We start from the raw sequence: 17248 nt of genomic DNA on the forward strand, positions 1-17248 counted from the left end.
AGTATTTAACTGAAAATGTTTTTCCAAATCTATTATTTTAGGCAAAATAAACATTTTTACCAGGAATTTGAATAATTTTCGCATGCATAGTTGCATTGTTTTGATTGGAAATATTTTGCTCCTTTATCTTATTTGCCATCTTAAAAGTCATTTAAGATTTTGTGGGGGTTTAGGGTTATCTAAATTCAGCCCAATCCCTTATTTTATGTCCTATATTTTCCTTTATCTACATACTTTAAATATGAGTTATAATTTATTCTTTTTCCAGCTTCTTCCGTTTTTTTTTTTTTTTTAGCACATATTACTTTGGCATTTACTTTAGCTCTTTTTTTATTCGGCCTTGTCCCCTTTTGAACTTTACTCCCTTTATTTGTCCTTTGTAAATACAATGTGGATGACAAAGATAACACAGCAAGTAAGTGCTGTTTTAAACAAGGCTTTTATTGCTGGGGTTATAAAATCTAGAAATCGTCTGCTGAACTTGACGACTGATGTCCCTCTTCAGCAGCCACTGCGATCTTGCGTTGTGCGGTGTGAATGAGAGGTGATGTGACAGTTTCAGGGTTGGGTTCAGACTCAACAGTGTCCTCTCTTCCTGGCGGGATGCAGCAGGTGCCAGAAGCTGCAGAGACGAAGAGCGCTCCCCAGAGGCAGAAGGCACGTCGGTCCTCCGTCTGTCCATCTGTTGTGTTTCAGCTGCACTTCATCTTGTGTTCATTTAAGTTCTGGTCCAGACGTTTGTTCAGAAAAGTGGCTTGAAGAGGCTGAGGAGCACGCTCCCTGCCTGGGATGACCCTGTCAGACCGGCACTCGGCCTCAGCCAGCAGGGGGCGGGCCCAAAACTGAGAGCAAAGTCTCCACTCCTTCTGTTGAGATTTTCTCCAGTTCTTCATAAAAGATCTTTACAAACCTGTGTGTCTATATGCTTCATCCTCCTCCTCATCATCATCACCATCCGTGTCTGTCTTTAACCCTTTAACCCTTTTTTAATTGTAAACACGTTGAACGTAATTCCAGTAGATTCTGAAGGAGAAAAGCGGCTTGACGAGCTGCTTTCTCCTTCAGGATCTACTAGAATTGTGCTCAGCTCTTCAGGAAGTGGTAAAAACATGTTTGTAGATACATTTGGGTCTTTATGGTGCTGCAGATAGATAGTTGTGAGCATTTTATAAAGAAAGAAAATAATATTTTTCTTAAAATGGGATTTTAGATGTTGTATTTCTCTCTAACTAAAAGGAATGCATGAATGTTGTTCTGTTTGCTCTTTTTTAGGATGACTACATTCCTTATCCGAGGATTGAGGAGGTGAGAATTCTTCATAAGCCACAGGGGGGCGGTACAGCACAAGCTGTGACTCAGCATAAAATGTTCAGTCAGCCATCTTGAAGCCGTGCTCACACCAAGCACATTATGGAGTCAGCCTTCAACTTCCCTGTTTGGTTACCCTTGAAGTTTAAACCATTGACTGTATGAGTAGGAACTGGACTGATCAACCTTCCTCTGTTACAAATAGGAAGTACCCGCAGGTTTCAAGAAGGTCAAATTCCCATAGACTTCCATTGAGAAATAGACAGTTATTTATCAGTCATTTTGTCAGAATAACCATTCTTGCTCTGATGCTTCCATCTTAGCACCTTCAATCTAATCCTAATTTTTTTTTTATATATATTTTTTTCTTTATCCCCAGTTATTCAAATTATAAACTGACCAATCAGATGCCTCAGTAAAAGCATGTGGCTCCTTCTGGCCCCGCCTTGAACGTTTGATTGACAGATTCCCCAGAGTCGCTTTTGGAGGGAAGGGTGTGGACAAACAAGCTGAAACAAGCTCACTCAGGATTGTAGACAGTAGTTCCTCTAAAAACATGACTCAGACCGATTCGGACTAATTGCTGTTGACGGGTTGTAGTCGGTTGCAATACGGTGGTGACATATCAGAAAGTGACAGTGAAGACTCTGGCCTGATTTTGTGAGAGTTGAAGGAATGCATTTCCTATAGGGGACCTCAACTCTTCTTATGTCCACTACTTATACAGTCAATGGCTTAAACACTAGTTCAATGAGCGAGCCTTTTGTTCAAAGAGACCCAAAAATGGACTTAAAAACTTGTGTAGCGACACATTAATGCAAGCCTTTTGGACGTAGAAGCCAAATATGCATATATACTCGTTTACATAGACTTTACATTGAAAATGGTGATTTTAAAATGGGTTTCTGAGCCCAGTGTGAACTGGACATAAGCGATTTCTATACAAACACACAAAGAGAATCTGTCACACACCTGAGGGCATAGTTAGGCACAAACAAGTTCACTCTAAGCTAATTAAACTAGAAAACCAGAAGCAGAGATACAAAATAGGAATATAATAAAATGACAAAAAGAAGTTCCTGTTTTAGTTCTTTTATATTCAAACTAATGAAACTGCTCTCAAACTTGAACCTGAGGCAGAGCAGGAAGAGCGCAGACATTTAAAAACTCAAGAACAGATCTTGAAATGAAGATAAAAAGCTGAGACGTTCCTGCTGTGCAGCTGAAAAGAAGAAACGAGGAACTGAAGACAATGCAGGTAATTAAAACCAGGCAGCAGTGGATGCAGTTTACTTTCAGGCAGAAACCGGGCTGTGGAGTTTGATTCTTTTTTCCGTCGTCATCTTTGTGTTTGCTTCAGCCTACAGACCTGACTGTGGAGCAAGAAAAAAATAGTCGGTTTATTTGAAAAAACCCACAACACGATAATTCCAGCAGATTCTGAAGGAGAAAAGCGGCGTGCGCTTTTCTCCTTCAGAATCTGCTGGAATTATCGTGTTAACCAGTTGAAAAATTATAGTTTGTTAAAGACTTTTTCCTCAGGTGTTAAAGGGTTAACCTCTGACTTTGTACGTCAGGTGTTGGAGAGGGGGCGGCCTTACCCTCAGGTCATTCTGCCGCAGTTCGGCGGTTATTGGATCGAGGACCCTGGGGGCCCACCTCCTCCCGCGCCTCCACCCATTTACCTCAACAGCAGGGGAGATGCAGACGAGGAGGAGGTGGGACAGTTGGAACCAAGAGAGCTGGAGGATCGCCCCCCAGAGGATTATGGGTACCAGCTGGAGGAGACCAACGAGGCTCCACGGGCGTACAGGAAGCACTTCTTGGGCAGGGTGAGTTTGGAGGCTGTCAGATGTTTGGGAGGTGCTCCCTTTCTGCAGATTTAACCCCCCCAAACCCGTCTACCCACACAGGAACACCTGAACTTCTCCTGCTCCTCAAGCTGTCTGGGAAACCTGCTCCTGTCTGTGAGACACCAAGAGCAGGATGACCAGGAGTTCCTCCACGTGATCATCAGGTAATCTGAGGCCTGACTGAGCTGCAGGTTCCTCCTGTTTTCTGTAGTTTTCCTTTGTGTTTCGAAGTGTCTGAGCCGGATCCGACTCTGGTTTCAGGTTTGTCTCTTGTGTCCCATCAGGTCTCGAGAGAAAAGCGTTTACCACAGATTACCTTTGACAGAGCTGCCAGACATACCCAGCGTCCCTGAGCTGGCCAGGGTGAGTTCAGACTCCTGAGAGGAAATGATGTCACACCCCTTCCTGTGTGATGCTGCGATCTGTCCATGTCAGCGCCACCACTCATCCTCAGATCGCAGAGTTCTTCTCCAGAAGTCATGATCCTTGGAGGAGGCATCAACCCATAAAAACTGTCTGATTGAGGGATCTTTTAACAAAATGATTTGATGTATTTTTTGTCAGCTGAACTATTTCACCTCCTTTGAAGCTCGACAGTATTTAGACATACATGTTGTGTGTCCTGCAGCTGCTGTGCGATGAAGCTGGAGGCCTGCGGTTCAGTCCAATCCTCTACCCAAAGGTGAGTTCATGAGCCTCCGATTCTGTGTGAACGGACCGGGCCGCTCTGACCGTCTGTGTCTGCAGGCGTCTCATCTGATCGTGAGCTATGACGAGCACGAGGTGAACAACACTTTCAAGTTTGGAATCATTTACCAGAGATTTGGACAGGTACTGAAACTCATAAAACTTTATTCATACAGCTCTATTTTGAAAAGTTCATTAAAACTTCTAAAAAAAATAAAAAAACAGAAAGAACTAAAATAGTTGTCACCTCTTAAAAAGAAGGATGCAGTGAGACGGAACAATCTGGTGCTTCAGTCCAGGACTGCTGCGGCACAAAACAATAGAAAAGCCAAAAATACTAGAACTGTTGCATTATATAATAATGTGAATGCTTTTTGCTGAGAGTAGTCGCTGAAGATGCTGAAGCTTTTTATTGGGTGACGCAATTTACTTTAATTGCTGAAGGGTTTTGCTGAAAATGCAAAAGCTATTTAAAAAATGTTACATTTGCAAAAAGAGTAGAAATTCCGTTAAAGAACTATGAAAGAGCGCTGAAGTTGACAATCATTTCTGAAAGATTTGTAGTAAAATTGCTTAAAAATCCCTATCATATGCCAATTTTGAAAAAAAGACATATTTAGTTTGTTTCTTAAATATAAGATAAACTCCAAATTAGCCCAAAAAGCCTTAGTAGATGCCAAATTAGCCAAAAAAAAAAAAAAACTAGCTTGTTGCATAAATACCAGCTACACTCCAAATAGCCTAAAATTCCTCAGTAAACTAAATTAGCCAAAAACGTTAGCCTGTTATTTAAAAGCCAAACTTTAAATTAGCCTATAAAAACCCCAGTAGATAACAAATTAGCCAAACACGTTAGCATACTGCTAAAATAGAAGCTAAACTCCAATTTTTTTAATTACTATAAAAGATGAAAACAGCCCATGAATATATTTAAAGTCTTATTTCTAATCTTTTTAAAATTTTGAAATTTGAAGACTCCCATTTACTTCCTATGGGGCATATTTTGCTCAATATTTGTGTGATTTAGTTTTACGTGCCGAAAAACGTTCAGAAAGGAGCAGCAGAATCACTGTTGTGTGAATGCTTACTAAACATTCACACAAATCGTCACAAAATTAACACTAATGATGGAAGTGTAAAAGATTAAAAATGAAATTTACAAAGAATTTGAAAGCAAATTCAGAAATTCTAAAGCACAGGTGTCGAACTCCAGGCCTCAAGGGCCGGTGTCCTACATGTTTTCCAACCAACCTGCCTTTGAAGCTCCTTATTGGCCAAACACACCTGATCCAGGTAATCAGCAGCAGATGAGGCAGGATTTCTGGAAAACCAGTAGGACGTCGGCCCTCGAGGACTTGAGTTTGACACCCCTGTTCTAAAATATGTGAAAGATTAATGAAAAGATCAAAACAGATGAGATGTCTTCACCTGTCCACAGGTGTCTGAGGAGGAGCTGTTCAACAACAACGAGGAGACGCCGGCCTTCACTGACTTCCTGCAGCTGCTGGGCGACACGGTGGAGCTGCAGGACTTTAAGGGGTAAGCATCACTGCAGCTGTGAGAGGATCCACTGAGGGTCTGCTCAGGCACAACCCAAAAAGTGAAGGCTTCAACTCGTAAAAGTTTAAAAACGGTTTTGGAACTCAGCTTCCAGAGAGGGGATTTTGTGTTCCCATTGAAATCCCATTTTAATCGTCTCTCACCCTTTGGCCCTGTTCAGGTTTCGGGGGGGCCTGGATGTGTCCCACGGTCAGACGGGGTCCCAGTCCGTCTACACCGTCCACAGACAGCAGGAGATCATGTTCCATGTTTCCACCAAGCTGCCCTTCACTGAGGGAGACATGCAGCAGGTACAAGGCCTGACCCAGCAGCAAACATGACTCAGCTGTTTGTCCCGGGACATGCTGAGTCACTAACATAGTTCGGATGTTACCGTGTGACATAATATTGGTCATACAACAAACCAAATGAATAAAGAAAGAAAGAAAGTAGAAAATGTCCACATTAAAATTTAGATATAGTAGTTTAATAAATACAATTTTGATTAAACATAAACAAATCTCCTAATAAACACCAAAAGAATTGTTTGGACAATAGAAATGGCTTATTTTTAAACAAGTTGCAAGAACCGTTTTTAATTTAAATCTTTAGTTTACAAAAAATGTTTCAACCCTGTTTCCTGTTATGATTATGACCACCACTTTATCACACGGCTGTGGTGGAGCGGTAGGGCGGTTTGATTGGATGTTTGCAGGTTTGATTCCCACCTTGCCCGTTCACGTGTCAAAGTGTCCTTGGGCAAGACACTGAGCCCCACGTTTCCTCTGGTGGTTTTAGTTGGTTCCAGTGTTCGGCAGTGGAGCAGATAGTGTGTGAATGGGTGAACGGGACTTCTGAGAAGGTAGAACAGTGCTATATGAGTATACCCCATTTACCATTTTTTGGAACGGACAAACTATGATGAACACAGAAGTCCAACAACAAAACACCACTTGGGTTCAGATCAGGAAGGTCATTCCTACAATCACGCCGCTGTCATTGCCCATATGGGCTGTCAAGTCCCCAATTGAGTCCCCCATTGCGACACTTTCCAGTACCTCTTCAAGAGACACCAGAAGGCCAGGTACTCCAAACTGGTGTTCAGCCCGTGGGCCGATACCACAGTCACAGACCTACCGAACCCCCCCTGACACCCCCACCGCCAGAGGGCGAAGGGACAGGACTCTCTCGTCCACCGGGGTGAACTGCAACACTCCACCCCGACCCGGAACCTCTCCCGATGTGTAACTCCAGAATGACGGAGGGACTACTTCAATAAATGCTTGTTGCGCGTTTAAATTTAAAACCTGAAAAAGGGAAAAATTCAGAAAAATGTTACCGAATTCATGCTAACGTGGAAGTACAGTATACTATAGAGTTTGTTTTCTAGCACAGCTTTGTGGATTTATTAACAACAGCAGGTGGTTGTATTATAATGATGTGATTCTGTGTTTCAGCTGCAGAGGAAGCGTCACATCGGAAACGACATTGTGGCGTTAGTGTTTCAGGAAGAGGCCACGCCCTTCGTCCCAGACATGATTGCTTCCAACTTCCTGCATGCGTTCATCGTGGTGCAGGTGGAGGAGCCGTGCTCGGACAACACCGTCTACAAGGTAGTGGAGCTGGTGTTTGATTGGTTGGTTGTTGCTTGCTTGCTTGGTTGATTGATTGATTGGTTGCTTGGTTGCTTTATGAGTTGCTTTGTTGGTTGGTTGGTTTCTTGGTTGTTTGCTTGGTTGGTTGGTTAGTTGCTTGGTTGGTTGGTTGCTTGGTTAGTCTCTTGGTTGGTTGCTTTCTTCGTTAATTGGTTGCTTGATTAGTTGATCGATTGATTGGTTGGTTAGTTGCTTGGTTTGTTGGTTGCCTGGCTGTTTGTTTGGTTGGTTGGTTGTTTGCTTGCTTGCTTGGTTGATTGATTGATTGGTTGCTTTGTTGGTTGGTTGGTTCCTTGGTTGCTTGGTTGTTTCATTAGTTGCTTGGTTGGTTATTTGCTTTGTTGGTTGTTTTTTGTTTGTTTGGCTGGTTGCTTCGTTAATTGGTTGCTTGGTTAATAGATCGATCGGTTGGTCAATTGCTTGGTTGTTCGATTGGTTGGTTGCAGCATGTTGTGAGGAAGTCTAAGCATCAATTTGTACAACAAAAAAATACTTTTTCACCCAAGAAAATTGGACAAACTGAAAACTGCTGACAGTTATGTTGTTGGACGTCCTCATGGTGCACCATGAAAACGTCATTCTTCAGAACTAAAAGACCTCTGGGAACACTTTTAAAATAGATCAAAAGATGATTGGAGGAGTCTATCTTGGGTGGGGCACCACTGATGTAAACAAGTCCAGTATTCTCATTTACTAATCAAGGTTTCTGCCCCACCAATAAACAAAACACTTTGAGGTTGGGGCTTCACTTAAAGCAGCTGCTGTGATTGACAGGTGTCCGTCACAGCGCGGGATGATGTTCCCAAATTTGGCCCGCCCCTTCCTAGTCCAGCTGTCTTCAGGAAGGTGAGACCGACCTTTTCTGGTGAAACATAATGTGATCAGAGAATCAGCTCTTTCTTGTTTTCAGGGTCCGGAGTTCAGAGAGTTTCTCCTCACTAAACTCATAAATGCAGAGTTGGCCTGCTACAAGAGCGACCGCTTCGCCCGCCTGGAGGTAAACCAGCCTGATCAGCCAAAAGCTCCACACGCTTCACTTTAGCAGAAACAGCTACCATGTAGCTGAAAAACAGCTAAGCTTAAAAAACTGAAAAAAGCCTAAATTAGCCAAAACAGCTAACGTGTAAATATTAACCTAACTCAAAAACTGCCTAAAAAATTTAAACAGAAAAGCCTATATTAGCCAAAACAGCTAGCATGTAGCTGAAATATTAGCTAAACTCCAAGTAGCCTAAAAAATCTTAGCAAATGGCCAATAGTACAAAAAGCTAGTAGAATGCCAATTTTTAAAACTTAAAACTAACTTTTAAAAATAATTATGAATAATAAAAGGTAGGAATATAATTCCAAAATAAATCAACTTAAACCTTAAATACATTTACTCTCTATAAAAATATATTTTGTCAAAATTACATATTAAGTTCGAAATGAGCACAGGATAACATCGGACCATTAATAACAATAAAATAAAATGATCTGGAGGGCCGGATCCGGCCCCCGGGCCTTGCCTTTAACACATGTGCTGTAGAACATTCAGAGACTGCTTTGAGATATTTCATTACAGTAATTCTCAAGTTGGACCATAATGATGAAATCATTATATTTTCCTGAACTTTCCTCTTAATTCCCAATTGATCAGCCTAAAACCATCTTCAGCGTCCTGTTTGCAGCTTTGGGACGTGTTCAGCCTCGTGACATTGTTAAATTTAGTGTTTTTTAAAGTAATTGTGGATCATTTTAGTGTAGGGGCTGTACTTGGCTACACACTGAGCTCTCTTTGCCACCTTACAAACCTACTCATCTTTGGATTGTCTGGTGTGAGAAAACCTCCAAAACGTTCCAATGAAGAGGTTAAACCTCCCTATATTTCATGTTGATTTCATGTAAAACGAGTTTTGTGTTCAGGAACGAACTCGGGCCGCCTTGTTGGACACCCTCCACGATGAACTGCAGAGACGCTCACAAAGCATGCTGGGATTGACCTCAGGCCTGGAGGAGGAGGGCCGAGCAGAGAATGGACACGCCCATGGAGGACTGCTGGAGTCCATCAAGGTGTTCTTTCCTCAAAATTCAAAAGGTTTCTGCTGCTGTGAACATCCAATCTGAAGTTGGGAAACCTTTTGTGTCTGGTTACTGAAACCGTGTTGCCTTCACCACAGCTGTTCGTAGGCTGTTCCTCAGTTTTCCATCAAGCTGAAGAGTTGTTCTGACTGAGGTTGACACAATACCCTGTAGACCTGCATCTGTCCAGTCTGCAGCACTTCAGGCTGTCAGCCCTACAGAGTTTCTCAGTTATGGTCCTCCTCCCCAAACACAGATCTTGGTTTGCAGCTGCTCTGAGATTTCTTCAAACTTAGGTCTGCCAAAGCAGAAGTCCCCAAATCCCGGGTCACTTGGTACCGGCTACAAACAGAACAAAAGAAATACATGTGCTAACTTAGATTATTTTTGCTTACTTTATTTTCTGATCCTGAAGAAAGTTTTATTTTGAAAACCTGTCAGATTCTGTTCACAACATCCATCTTTGGCTCTGTCCGAATTCCCACCTTACTCCCATCTACTATCAAAAGATATAGTGCCCTGGACTGTCAGACACCATCCTCACTACTTTACTTTGGTTTTCTAAATGCTGAATATGACGTCACCAATTTCAGGAAGTGAAAACTGAATCAATACGAACATTTAACGATGCGTATTTGTGACTTCACTGTGTTCTGATGATGAAAATGTAGGGGGGTTATTACAAAATATTACATTTAAACATGTTTTTTTATATTTTGCAAAAATTGTTTGACCACAATGCATTGTGGTCTATATTCGCTAATGTAGTAAGCATCAATGCACGCTACTTTTTCGCAAAGACTTCTGGGAAATGTCTGGTGCACTCGATTTTGGAATTGTAGATTTGAACAGCACTAGAAAATGGTGAACGCGCTATATAGCGGCTACGATGGGAATTCGGACATAGCCTTAAAGCAGCTACCTGCGTGGTTACCTGGATTGCTAAGCGATAAATAAAACGTATTTGTAAAGTTTCTTTGGGAGAAAAGAGTCAGTGATGAAACCGAAGAAGAGTCTTCAACTTCAGAGAACAATAAAGCTGCTGTTTACAGACGAAACCGGGAGTTTTCCTACACAAGCGCAGTTATTGAAACAGATGTTCTTGTGTAGCAGATGCCGCTCTAGCTAATACCCTATGACAGATTCTCCACTGTTTCACACATACAGTTAATAAAGTTGGAGAGATGGTGGATTTATATTATATTTAGAAAATACCATTTTACTGATGGTTGTGTCATTCTATTTTGCTTTATTTGTCCATCACACCTAAAAAGTCGGACGTAGCTGAAGCTAGCGTCCGGTTGTTAGCCTCCACTTTGACCTTAAAGAGAAAATCTTCTTGACAAAAGTTAAACATTTAACAGAGAATAAAGATTCAATCAAATAAAGTTGCTGATTTGTGGAAACTTGTAAAAAGGACATTTGAGAATTTTCCTACAGCAAGGCTGAGTTAGATAGACATCTGTTCAGAAACTTTAGCACAGAAAATGTTATTTGTGTTGGAACAATACTAATAATGAATGAGGATTTATGTAAAGACAAAATCTGATCAATCTGTGTCCTGAAAGACAATCTGAGCCTGGATTGATGTTCAAATGACATTCTATGAGATTAAAATATAAAATCATGTAATGTTTTCTTTATGGAATATTTACAAATCAGAAAGGACTTCAACAAATCAACAACTTTGTTTCATTGAATATAATAATCTGCTTAAAGATATTAACTTTTTCTAAAATTTCTTGTAGAATTTTATTTTGAAAGTAGATTTATAGTAACCGGATTTTAAAAAATGCCAACTTCTGCCCTGTTCGGACTGATCCGTGAAAATAATGTCTAATTTAAAGTGGTGCATGGCCTAAAAAAGGTTGGAGATCATTGTGTTATAGGAAACGTCCTATACGACAAACATATAAGTGGATGTGCATCTTTTCCTTTCACGTGATTAAATACAAATCTCAATACATGATCCACGACGAGCTGCTTTTCTCCTTCAAAATCTACTGGAATTATCCTGTTAACGGTTGAAAAGTCACCGTATGTTAAATGTTTAGTTTTTTTGTTTTTCCTGATGAAGAGTTAATACGATTACCTCCAAACTAGCATCTCATCCGCAAAGCATTAAATACAGTGGCGGGCCGTGCATTTCACACCTAGGCCTTCAGTAGTGCTCCATCTGAATCAATCCAACCCTCAATAACTATTTTATGGCAATAAAACTTCTAGTGCAGGTACAGCTGCCACACACACACCAAAAGCATAAAAAATAACCTGATAAAATTTCAATATTATGTAGGGAGATAGCAAAATTTTACTCACCAAAAATCCAGATTATTTAAACACAAAATCCATCCTTTCTATCCTCAAGAAGATTTCAATCACTCTGTCGTGCAGAATCCGTGCGTTTCGCAGATGGAAAGTGTTCCGTGGCTGTGATAAGCTGGAAAAGGCTGCATGCGGGAAATGTTCTGGTATTCCTGAAGCCTCTTGTGGTGCAGGAGGGAGACAAACATCAGTTTTTGTGATCTTGAAATCTGATCTGTGTCTTGAAAATAATATTGTCGGTAGTGCGCGCGAGGATTTTGCGCTGCACGCGCCCGTGGTGCGTTCAGGAGCCTCGTAGATTTCAGCTTCACTCCCGCTCAATGGAGTCACAGAACTCCTTTACCCGTGCCAGACAAAACTGTGCCACAACTTTACCCAGACATTCATTTTCCACCAAAAATCAGACGATGAGACGCTTTCCACTGGTAACATCTTCAAACCTGACACGCCGCTCCTCGGCACCTGTGTCCGGCACATAACGCAGAACCAGAGCGAGCTGCGAGCTGTCCAATCAAAGCGCGTGAAAATGATGACGTTTCCGTGCGCCTTCTAGCTGGCCTTGGTGTCGCCTACTCCAAATCTGATTGGTTGAAGCAACAGTTTGGTCGACAATTATTTTATGCTACAGGGCCCGCAGAACTGACTGTGAAGGCCTCCGGGCAGATTTCTTTGACCCTAGCAACAAATGGTGCTGCAATGTGATTGGTTAATGCTTAAATAGGAAAATACACGTCTGGAAGCAGCGCAACCAGGGAGACAGCAATGAAAGGACGAAGACAGAGCATTTGGAATTATAGAATACGTATTCACGGAAATAAATAATAATTAATATCAGTCTGTGATTCAGATATTTTTAGGCCAGCAGAGAAGGCCTTGCAGGCCCTGACGCCACTGATTAAATCCCTTTAGCAATAAGACATGAAACACAGTTTCAACTTGAGGGCATTAAATAAAACATCTCAACATTTTCTGCAGCACTTTCTTCTGTATCTGAACTTCTGTGACTTTCTCAGAGAGCCATGCGAGGGCGGAGCGTCTCCATGGAAACCATGTCACGGGGCGGACCGGTGCTGCCCACCAGCCTGAGTGGAGGCGGTCTGGCCCACCTGAGCATCGAGGTGAGCGGAAAAAGCTGTGAAGCTGAGATGTTCTGCGTCTGCATTGACGGCTTTTTATTTCTGACTTCAGTGCGGTGCAAAGTCTCCGGTGAAGAGACGCTCGGGACTCTTCCCTCGTCTGCTGAGCGTGGACAGTCAGACGGAGAAGCACAGCCAGAGGAGGTAACGCACACGTGTTGAAGTCAAGGCCCGGGGGCCGGATCCGGCCCTCTGGATAATTCTATCCGGCCCTCCAGATCATTTTATTTTATTGTTATTAATGGCCCGATGTTATCTATTTCTAACTTGTATAATTTTGACAAAATATATTTTTATATACTGTAAAATATTGAAAGTTATTTAAGGTTTAAGTTGATTTATTCTGGAATAATATTCCTGCCTTTTTATTATTCATAATAATGTTAAAAAGTTACAGTTTTAAAGTTTTAAAAATTGGCATTCTAATAGCTTTTTGTACTATTTGCCATTTACTAAGATTTCTTTAGGCTACTTGGAGTTTAGCTAATATTTCAGCTACACGCTAGCTGTTTTGACTAATTTAGGCTTTTCTTTTTACATTTTTTTGAATCTGTTTTTTAGTTAGGTTAATATTTACACATTAGCTGCTTTGGCTAATTTAGGCTTTTTTCAGTTTTTTAAGCTATTTTGAAGATTAGGTATTTTTTTCAGCTACATGCTTCAGCTTTTGGGTTATTTGGCATTTACTAAGATGGTTTATGATATTTGGGAGTTTAGCTAATATCTCTGCTACAGACTAGTTGTTTTTGGCTAATTTAGGCTCTCTTTTTTTGTTTTTTAGGCTATTTTGAAGTGTAGCTATTTTTCAGCTACACGCTAGCTGTTTTGACTAAAGCTATCAATTTCAGCATCTTCAGCTGCCAAATTCAGCTTACAGCATTCACACTAGTATTATCACAGGTAATGTTATATATCTAGTTCATAATTATGTTAAAAGTTACAGTTTTAAAATTCCGTTTTAGAGTGTTCAATAAATGTTTATCCTGTTCATCCTGTGACCTAAGCTGTGTTTTGGGTTTTGGCCTCTTGTGCGATTGAGTTTGACATCCCTGAGGTAACGCCTCGCCGTCACGGCCTGATCCACAGCGACAGATCTCTGAACACCTGTTCTCTGTCTCCTCACAGCCTCCTCAGTGAGCAGCGCAGCTTTGACTGTTACCATCCCACCCTGGAGGTCCCGTCAGAGGAGCTGCCGTCCAATCCTAGCTCTCCAGAGGCAGGACAGCGGGACAGGTGGCTCTTTTCCCAGTGACATGCCTCTCAGTGTCTCTGTGACTTAACATGGGTTGTTGTCTTTTAGGATTCAAGGGAAAAAGGAGAGCAGTAAGATTTCCAGAGCCACATCCAGCAGCTGCAGCTTCAGCCTCCCTGCAGACGACACACACTTGGTGAGACAAACCCACATCCACACATCCATCCTCGGGGTCACTCTGCTGTTAAGGGGACAGCACTGTCATTTATTTATGCAATTTATTGTTATATTTGAATTTTCCCCACATATTCTGTGTAGAAGGAACATGTAGAGGGAGCACTGATTCTGTCGGGTCACTGCGGATCCAGCCTACTAGACCTTAACATAAGCTTTTATTCAATCAAAATAAAGAATTTGTTGGTTCACAATATCCTGCTCTGCTAACTATCCTAATCGATTTTTTTTTGTAATTTAACCAAAGATTACATGATAGTTTTTCCTGCATTTCCCTAAATCTCTGCACAATATGTGAAATACGGAACAACTAATGAACAGCAAGCAAGATACAAACTCTTTTTGTTTAATAAATCGCTGATTTTAAACAGAATATCAACAGAATTTATTTATATGAGCTTTCCAAGACAATTTATCATCAGTTATTACTCCTAAAACTCTATTTCTTTAACATATTGGATTTCTGCTCCATTTAAATATAATCTAACATTTCCAACTTTTCTATTTCCAGAAAAAATAATAAATTTAATATGAGTGTTATGAAACAAATGAATGATGCCATAGAGCGAGGAATTAAATTCTGGCAGGGGGAACGTACTTTGGCACAACACCGGCCAGTGACGAGGAGAATATAAAATATGCTGACAGACATCACACAGGTCTGATGTTGACCAAAACTGATGATATTTCTCTGTTAAAACATTTTTTTTAAATCTTGCTGTTTGTTTTTACACTGTAAAATCTAGAAATTTTTGATACATTTAAACATTTAAAAATATTAGTTTTTTAGCTAAATAAACTATTGAGTTGAGTAAAACATCAATTCAAAGGTTTAATTTAATGAAAACTATTTATTTTAAAGGCAACAAATTACAGAACTTTTGTTGATCCAATATTTCACTTATTTCAGTGAACACTCTGTTAACTGTACAAATAACACTTGGTCATTAAAGTTGGTAAAACATTTTTTTTTGTTTATCCACTTTTTTTCACCAAAATTAGCCCCCAGTCTAATGTCGAGTTCTTTAATTGGCCCTCATATAAGAACTGATCTAGACCAATCAGCATGAACCCTCTTGTCTGTGATTGGCTGTTTGATGTGGCACATATATTATGCTAAAGTGAAACTTGTGAACGCAAAATCAAAGATGGGGAGAAAGCAAGATGAGACACAATGCACCTGAAAATACGTGGTGCAAATGTAAAAGAAAATTTTAAATGAAGAAAAAGCAAATATTTGATATTTTCACTTACAAACTGTGGAGTTTTATTTTTATTTTGTTTGCACTTTAGGAAATGTTGAGTCAAACTGTGTTTGCAATGTGATGGCACAAAAATGACTTCCTGTTCTGTCCTCTGTACTGCAGGTGGCAGTAGACGCTCAGACTTCCTGTCCGCTCATCATGTGTCGCAGCCCCACAGGTTTGGTTCTGTAAACCGTCCATACAAACGTCCGGACCGGCTTTTCTTTTACTGACAGTGTCTGTGTTTCACTTTCAGAGCTGAAAAACAAGAACTCTCCCAGATCCAACCTGAAGTTCCGCTTCGACAAGCTGAGTCACTCGGCTGCTGTAAGTGTGAGCCGGTCCGTGGTGACACGCCTGAACCTGAGCGGCTGTTACTGTTGCTGAACCTGTTCATCTCACATGTTCTCTGTTCCAGAATCATCCATTTAAACCAGTCTAAAACTTAACCTTCATCACATGTAAGCTGCTGTCTTCTGACCGTCACTCTTCTGTCTGTCCTCAGCCGGGACACTAGACCTCCAGGCCTGCAGTGACAGGTGTGTCCAAATCTAGTGTGTCCACATACTGTTGCACTCTGTTTTTCTTTCCTTCCAATCATCTGCACTAGCAGACGCAGGGACACAGCACCAGGAAAAATTATTAATTATATCAAACCTTTGACTTATTTTATTTATGTTTTTAATTATTATCTTTTTAAAATATTTTACACAAAATTAGTTATGTGTCAAACTGTAAAAAATCTGGCACCCCCTCCAGGAGATTGCGCCCTAGGCGGCCGCCTATGTCACCTATGCCTAGGGTCTGCCCTGATCACAGACACAAAAGTGAACTTTTTTTGTCTGTTTTCCACAGGAACTGTCTTAAACAGACAAGCTTCTCCACCGTCATGAGGACCGCTGATGGTTTATTTCAAAGGCTAACTTCAGCTCTTCCACATCTTTGTTTCACGCTCAGAATCCTGGTTTATGAAGATCAGAGCAAGATTGTTGGAGCTTTTAACTTGTACAGTTTGATGTGTGAACTTCAAAAAAGTCACTTCAGTTTTTTACACTGAATGAGTCAAAGTATAATTTATTCTAATGGTTTTCTTTTTTGTCTTTAACTGATTTGCTTGAGATTGAAATCCTCTGTTTTTTTTCACGTTTGTTGATTCCAGCACTTTTGTAAACATGTGATCCGTGTAACGTGAAATGTTTTCTGTTCATGTGGCGCACAAAGGAAATAAAACACGTCCCCACAAACATGGAAGACAGTCTTTCTCATGAGTGTCGGACATGAAGGACATTTTGAGGACAACTACAAAGTAAAAAAAGGAAAAGCATTTAACTCATTAAAGATGTGACATCACAAACAAAGCACATTTTTGGAACGACTCATAGTTTCTGTTCAGAAACAAAGTTCTTAAGTGATAGAAATGCATCATGAGTGCACGTAAATGTACTGCTGCAGGAGGATCTTTTTTTGACACTGAATTTTATTTTGAAAAGAACTTGAATGTGCTGCTGTCAGATTAAAATCATAAAACACAGTACATTGAGAGAACTGGACTGGTCATCCCCTCCTCCATCACGTTCCAAACAGGAAGTACCCGCTGGTTCCAAGAAGCCAAAATCCCACAGACTTGTATTGAAAAAGAAACATCTATTACTCAGTCATTCTGTTTGTCAGGATAATCGTTGTTGCTCTGGTGTCTCTTTTCAACATGTTCTTGCTAAACCTTTTTTCATGATATATTTTCTTTATCACAAGTTATCAAAGGTATAAAATGGCCAATCAGATGCCTCAATAAGAGCATGAGGTTCCCGCTGGCCCCGCCTCACACGTTCGAACAATTGATTTCAGCAATCTTGGTATCAAAACATTCAGCTCGTTCAGAAAATTACTGCTTGTACTTTTGGTATTTATAAGCTTAATAGTTTTTGAAACAATGAGCAAAATATGCTCCATAAGAAATGAATGAGAAATTGCTCAAATCCTTCAAAAACTTTTTGCACTCTGAAACTTGTGAATT

At 40.7% G+C, this 17248-nt stretch overlaps 1 protein-coding gene across 5 annotated transcripts in view; it reads left to right on the top strand.

The window, feature by feature from the left end:
* Window positions 1-16485, top strand: part of LOC112138660 (rap1 GTPase-activating protein 2) — a 63522-nt gene extending 47037 nt beyond the window's left edge. For 4 of the 5 annotated variants that reach the window (XR_002917825.2, XR_002917826.2, XR_002917827.2 and 1 more), the window contains 21 exons: window positions 610-657; window positions 1273-1305; window positions 2886-3140; window positions 3222-3325; window positions 3446-3524; window positions 3790-3843; window positions 3909-3992; window positions 5287-5387; window positions 5569-5698; window positions 6845-7000; window positions 7817-7888; window positions 7953-8039; window positions 8948-9094; window positions 12442-12546; window positions 12617-12708; window positions 13690-13797; window positions 13865-13952; window positions 15358-15412; window positions 15491-15561; window positions 15653-15773; window positions 16090-16485. Coding sequence is in view for 1 of the 5 variants with exons in the window: in XM_024261261.2 (XP_024117029.1) it covers window positions 610-657; window positions 1273-1305; window positions 2886-3140; window positions 3222-3325; window positions 3446-3524; window positions 3790-3843; window positions 3909-3992; window positions 5287-5387; window positions 5569-5698; window positions 6845-7000; window positions 7817-7888; window positions 7953-8039; window positions 8948-9094; window positions 12442-12546; window positions 12617-12708; window positions 13690-13797; window positions 13865-13952; window positions 15358-15412; window positions 15491-15561; window positions 15740-15751 (1881 nt within the window). In the remaining 4 variants the exon portion in view is untranslated. The remainder of the gene's footprint in view (window positions 1-609; window positions 658-1272; window positions 1306-2885; window positions 3141-3221; window positions 3326-3445; window positions 3525-3789; window positions 3844-3908; window positions 3993-5286; window positions 5388-5568; window positions 5699-6844; window positions 7001-7816; window positions 7889-7952; window positions 8040-8947; window positions 9095-12441; window positions 12547-12616; window positions 12709-13689; window positions 13798-13864; window positions 13953-15357; window positions 15413-15490; window positions 15562-15652; window positions 15774-16089) is intronic. The other variant, XM_024261261.2, reaches the window with a different exon arrangement.
* The last annotated feature ends 763 nt before the right edge of the window (window positions 16486-17248 follow it).

The sequence above is a fragment of the Oryzias melastigma genome, linkage group LG14 (genome assembly GCF_002922805.2).
Source record: "Oryzias melastigma strain HK-1 linkage group LG14, ASM292280v2, whole genome shotgun sequence".
Classification (NCBI taxonomy): Eukaryota; Metazoa; Chordata; class Actinopteri; order Beloniformes; family Adrianichthyidae; genus Oryzias; species Oryzias melastigma.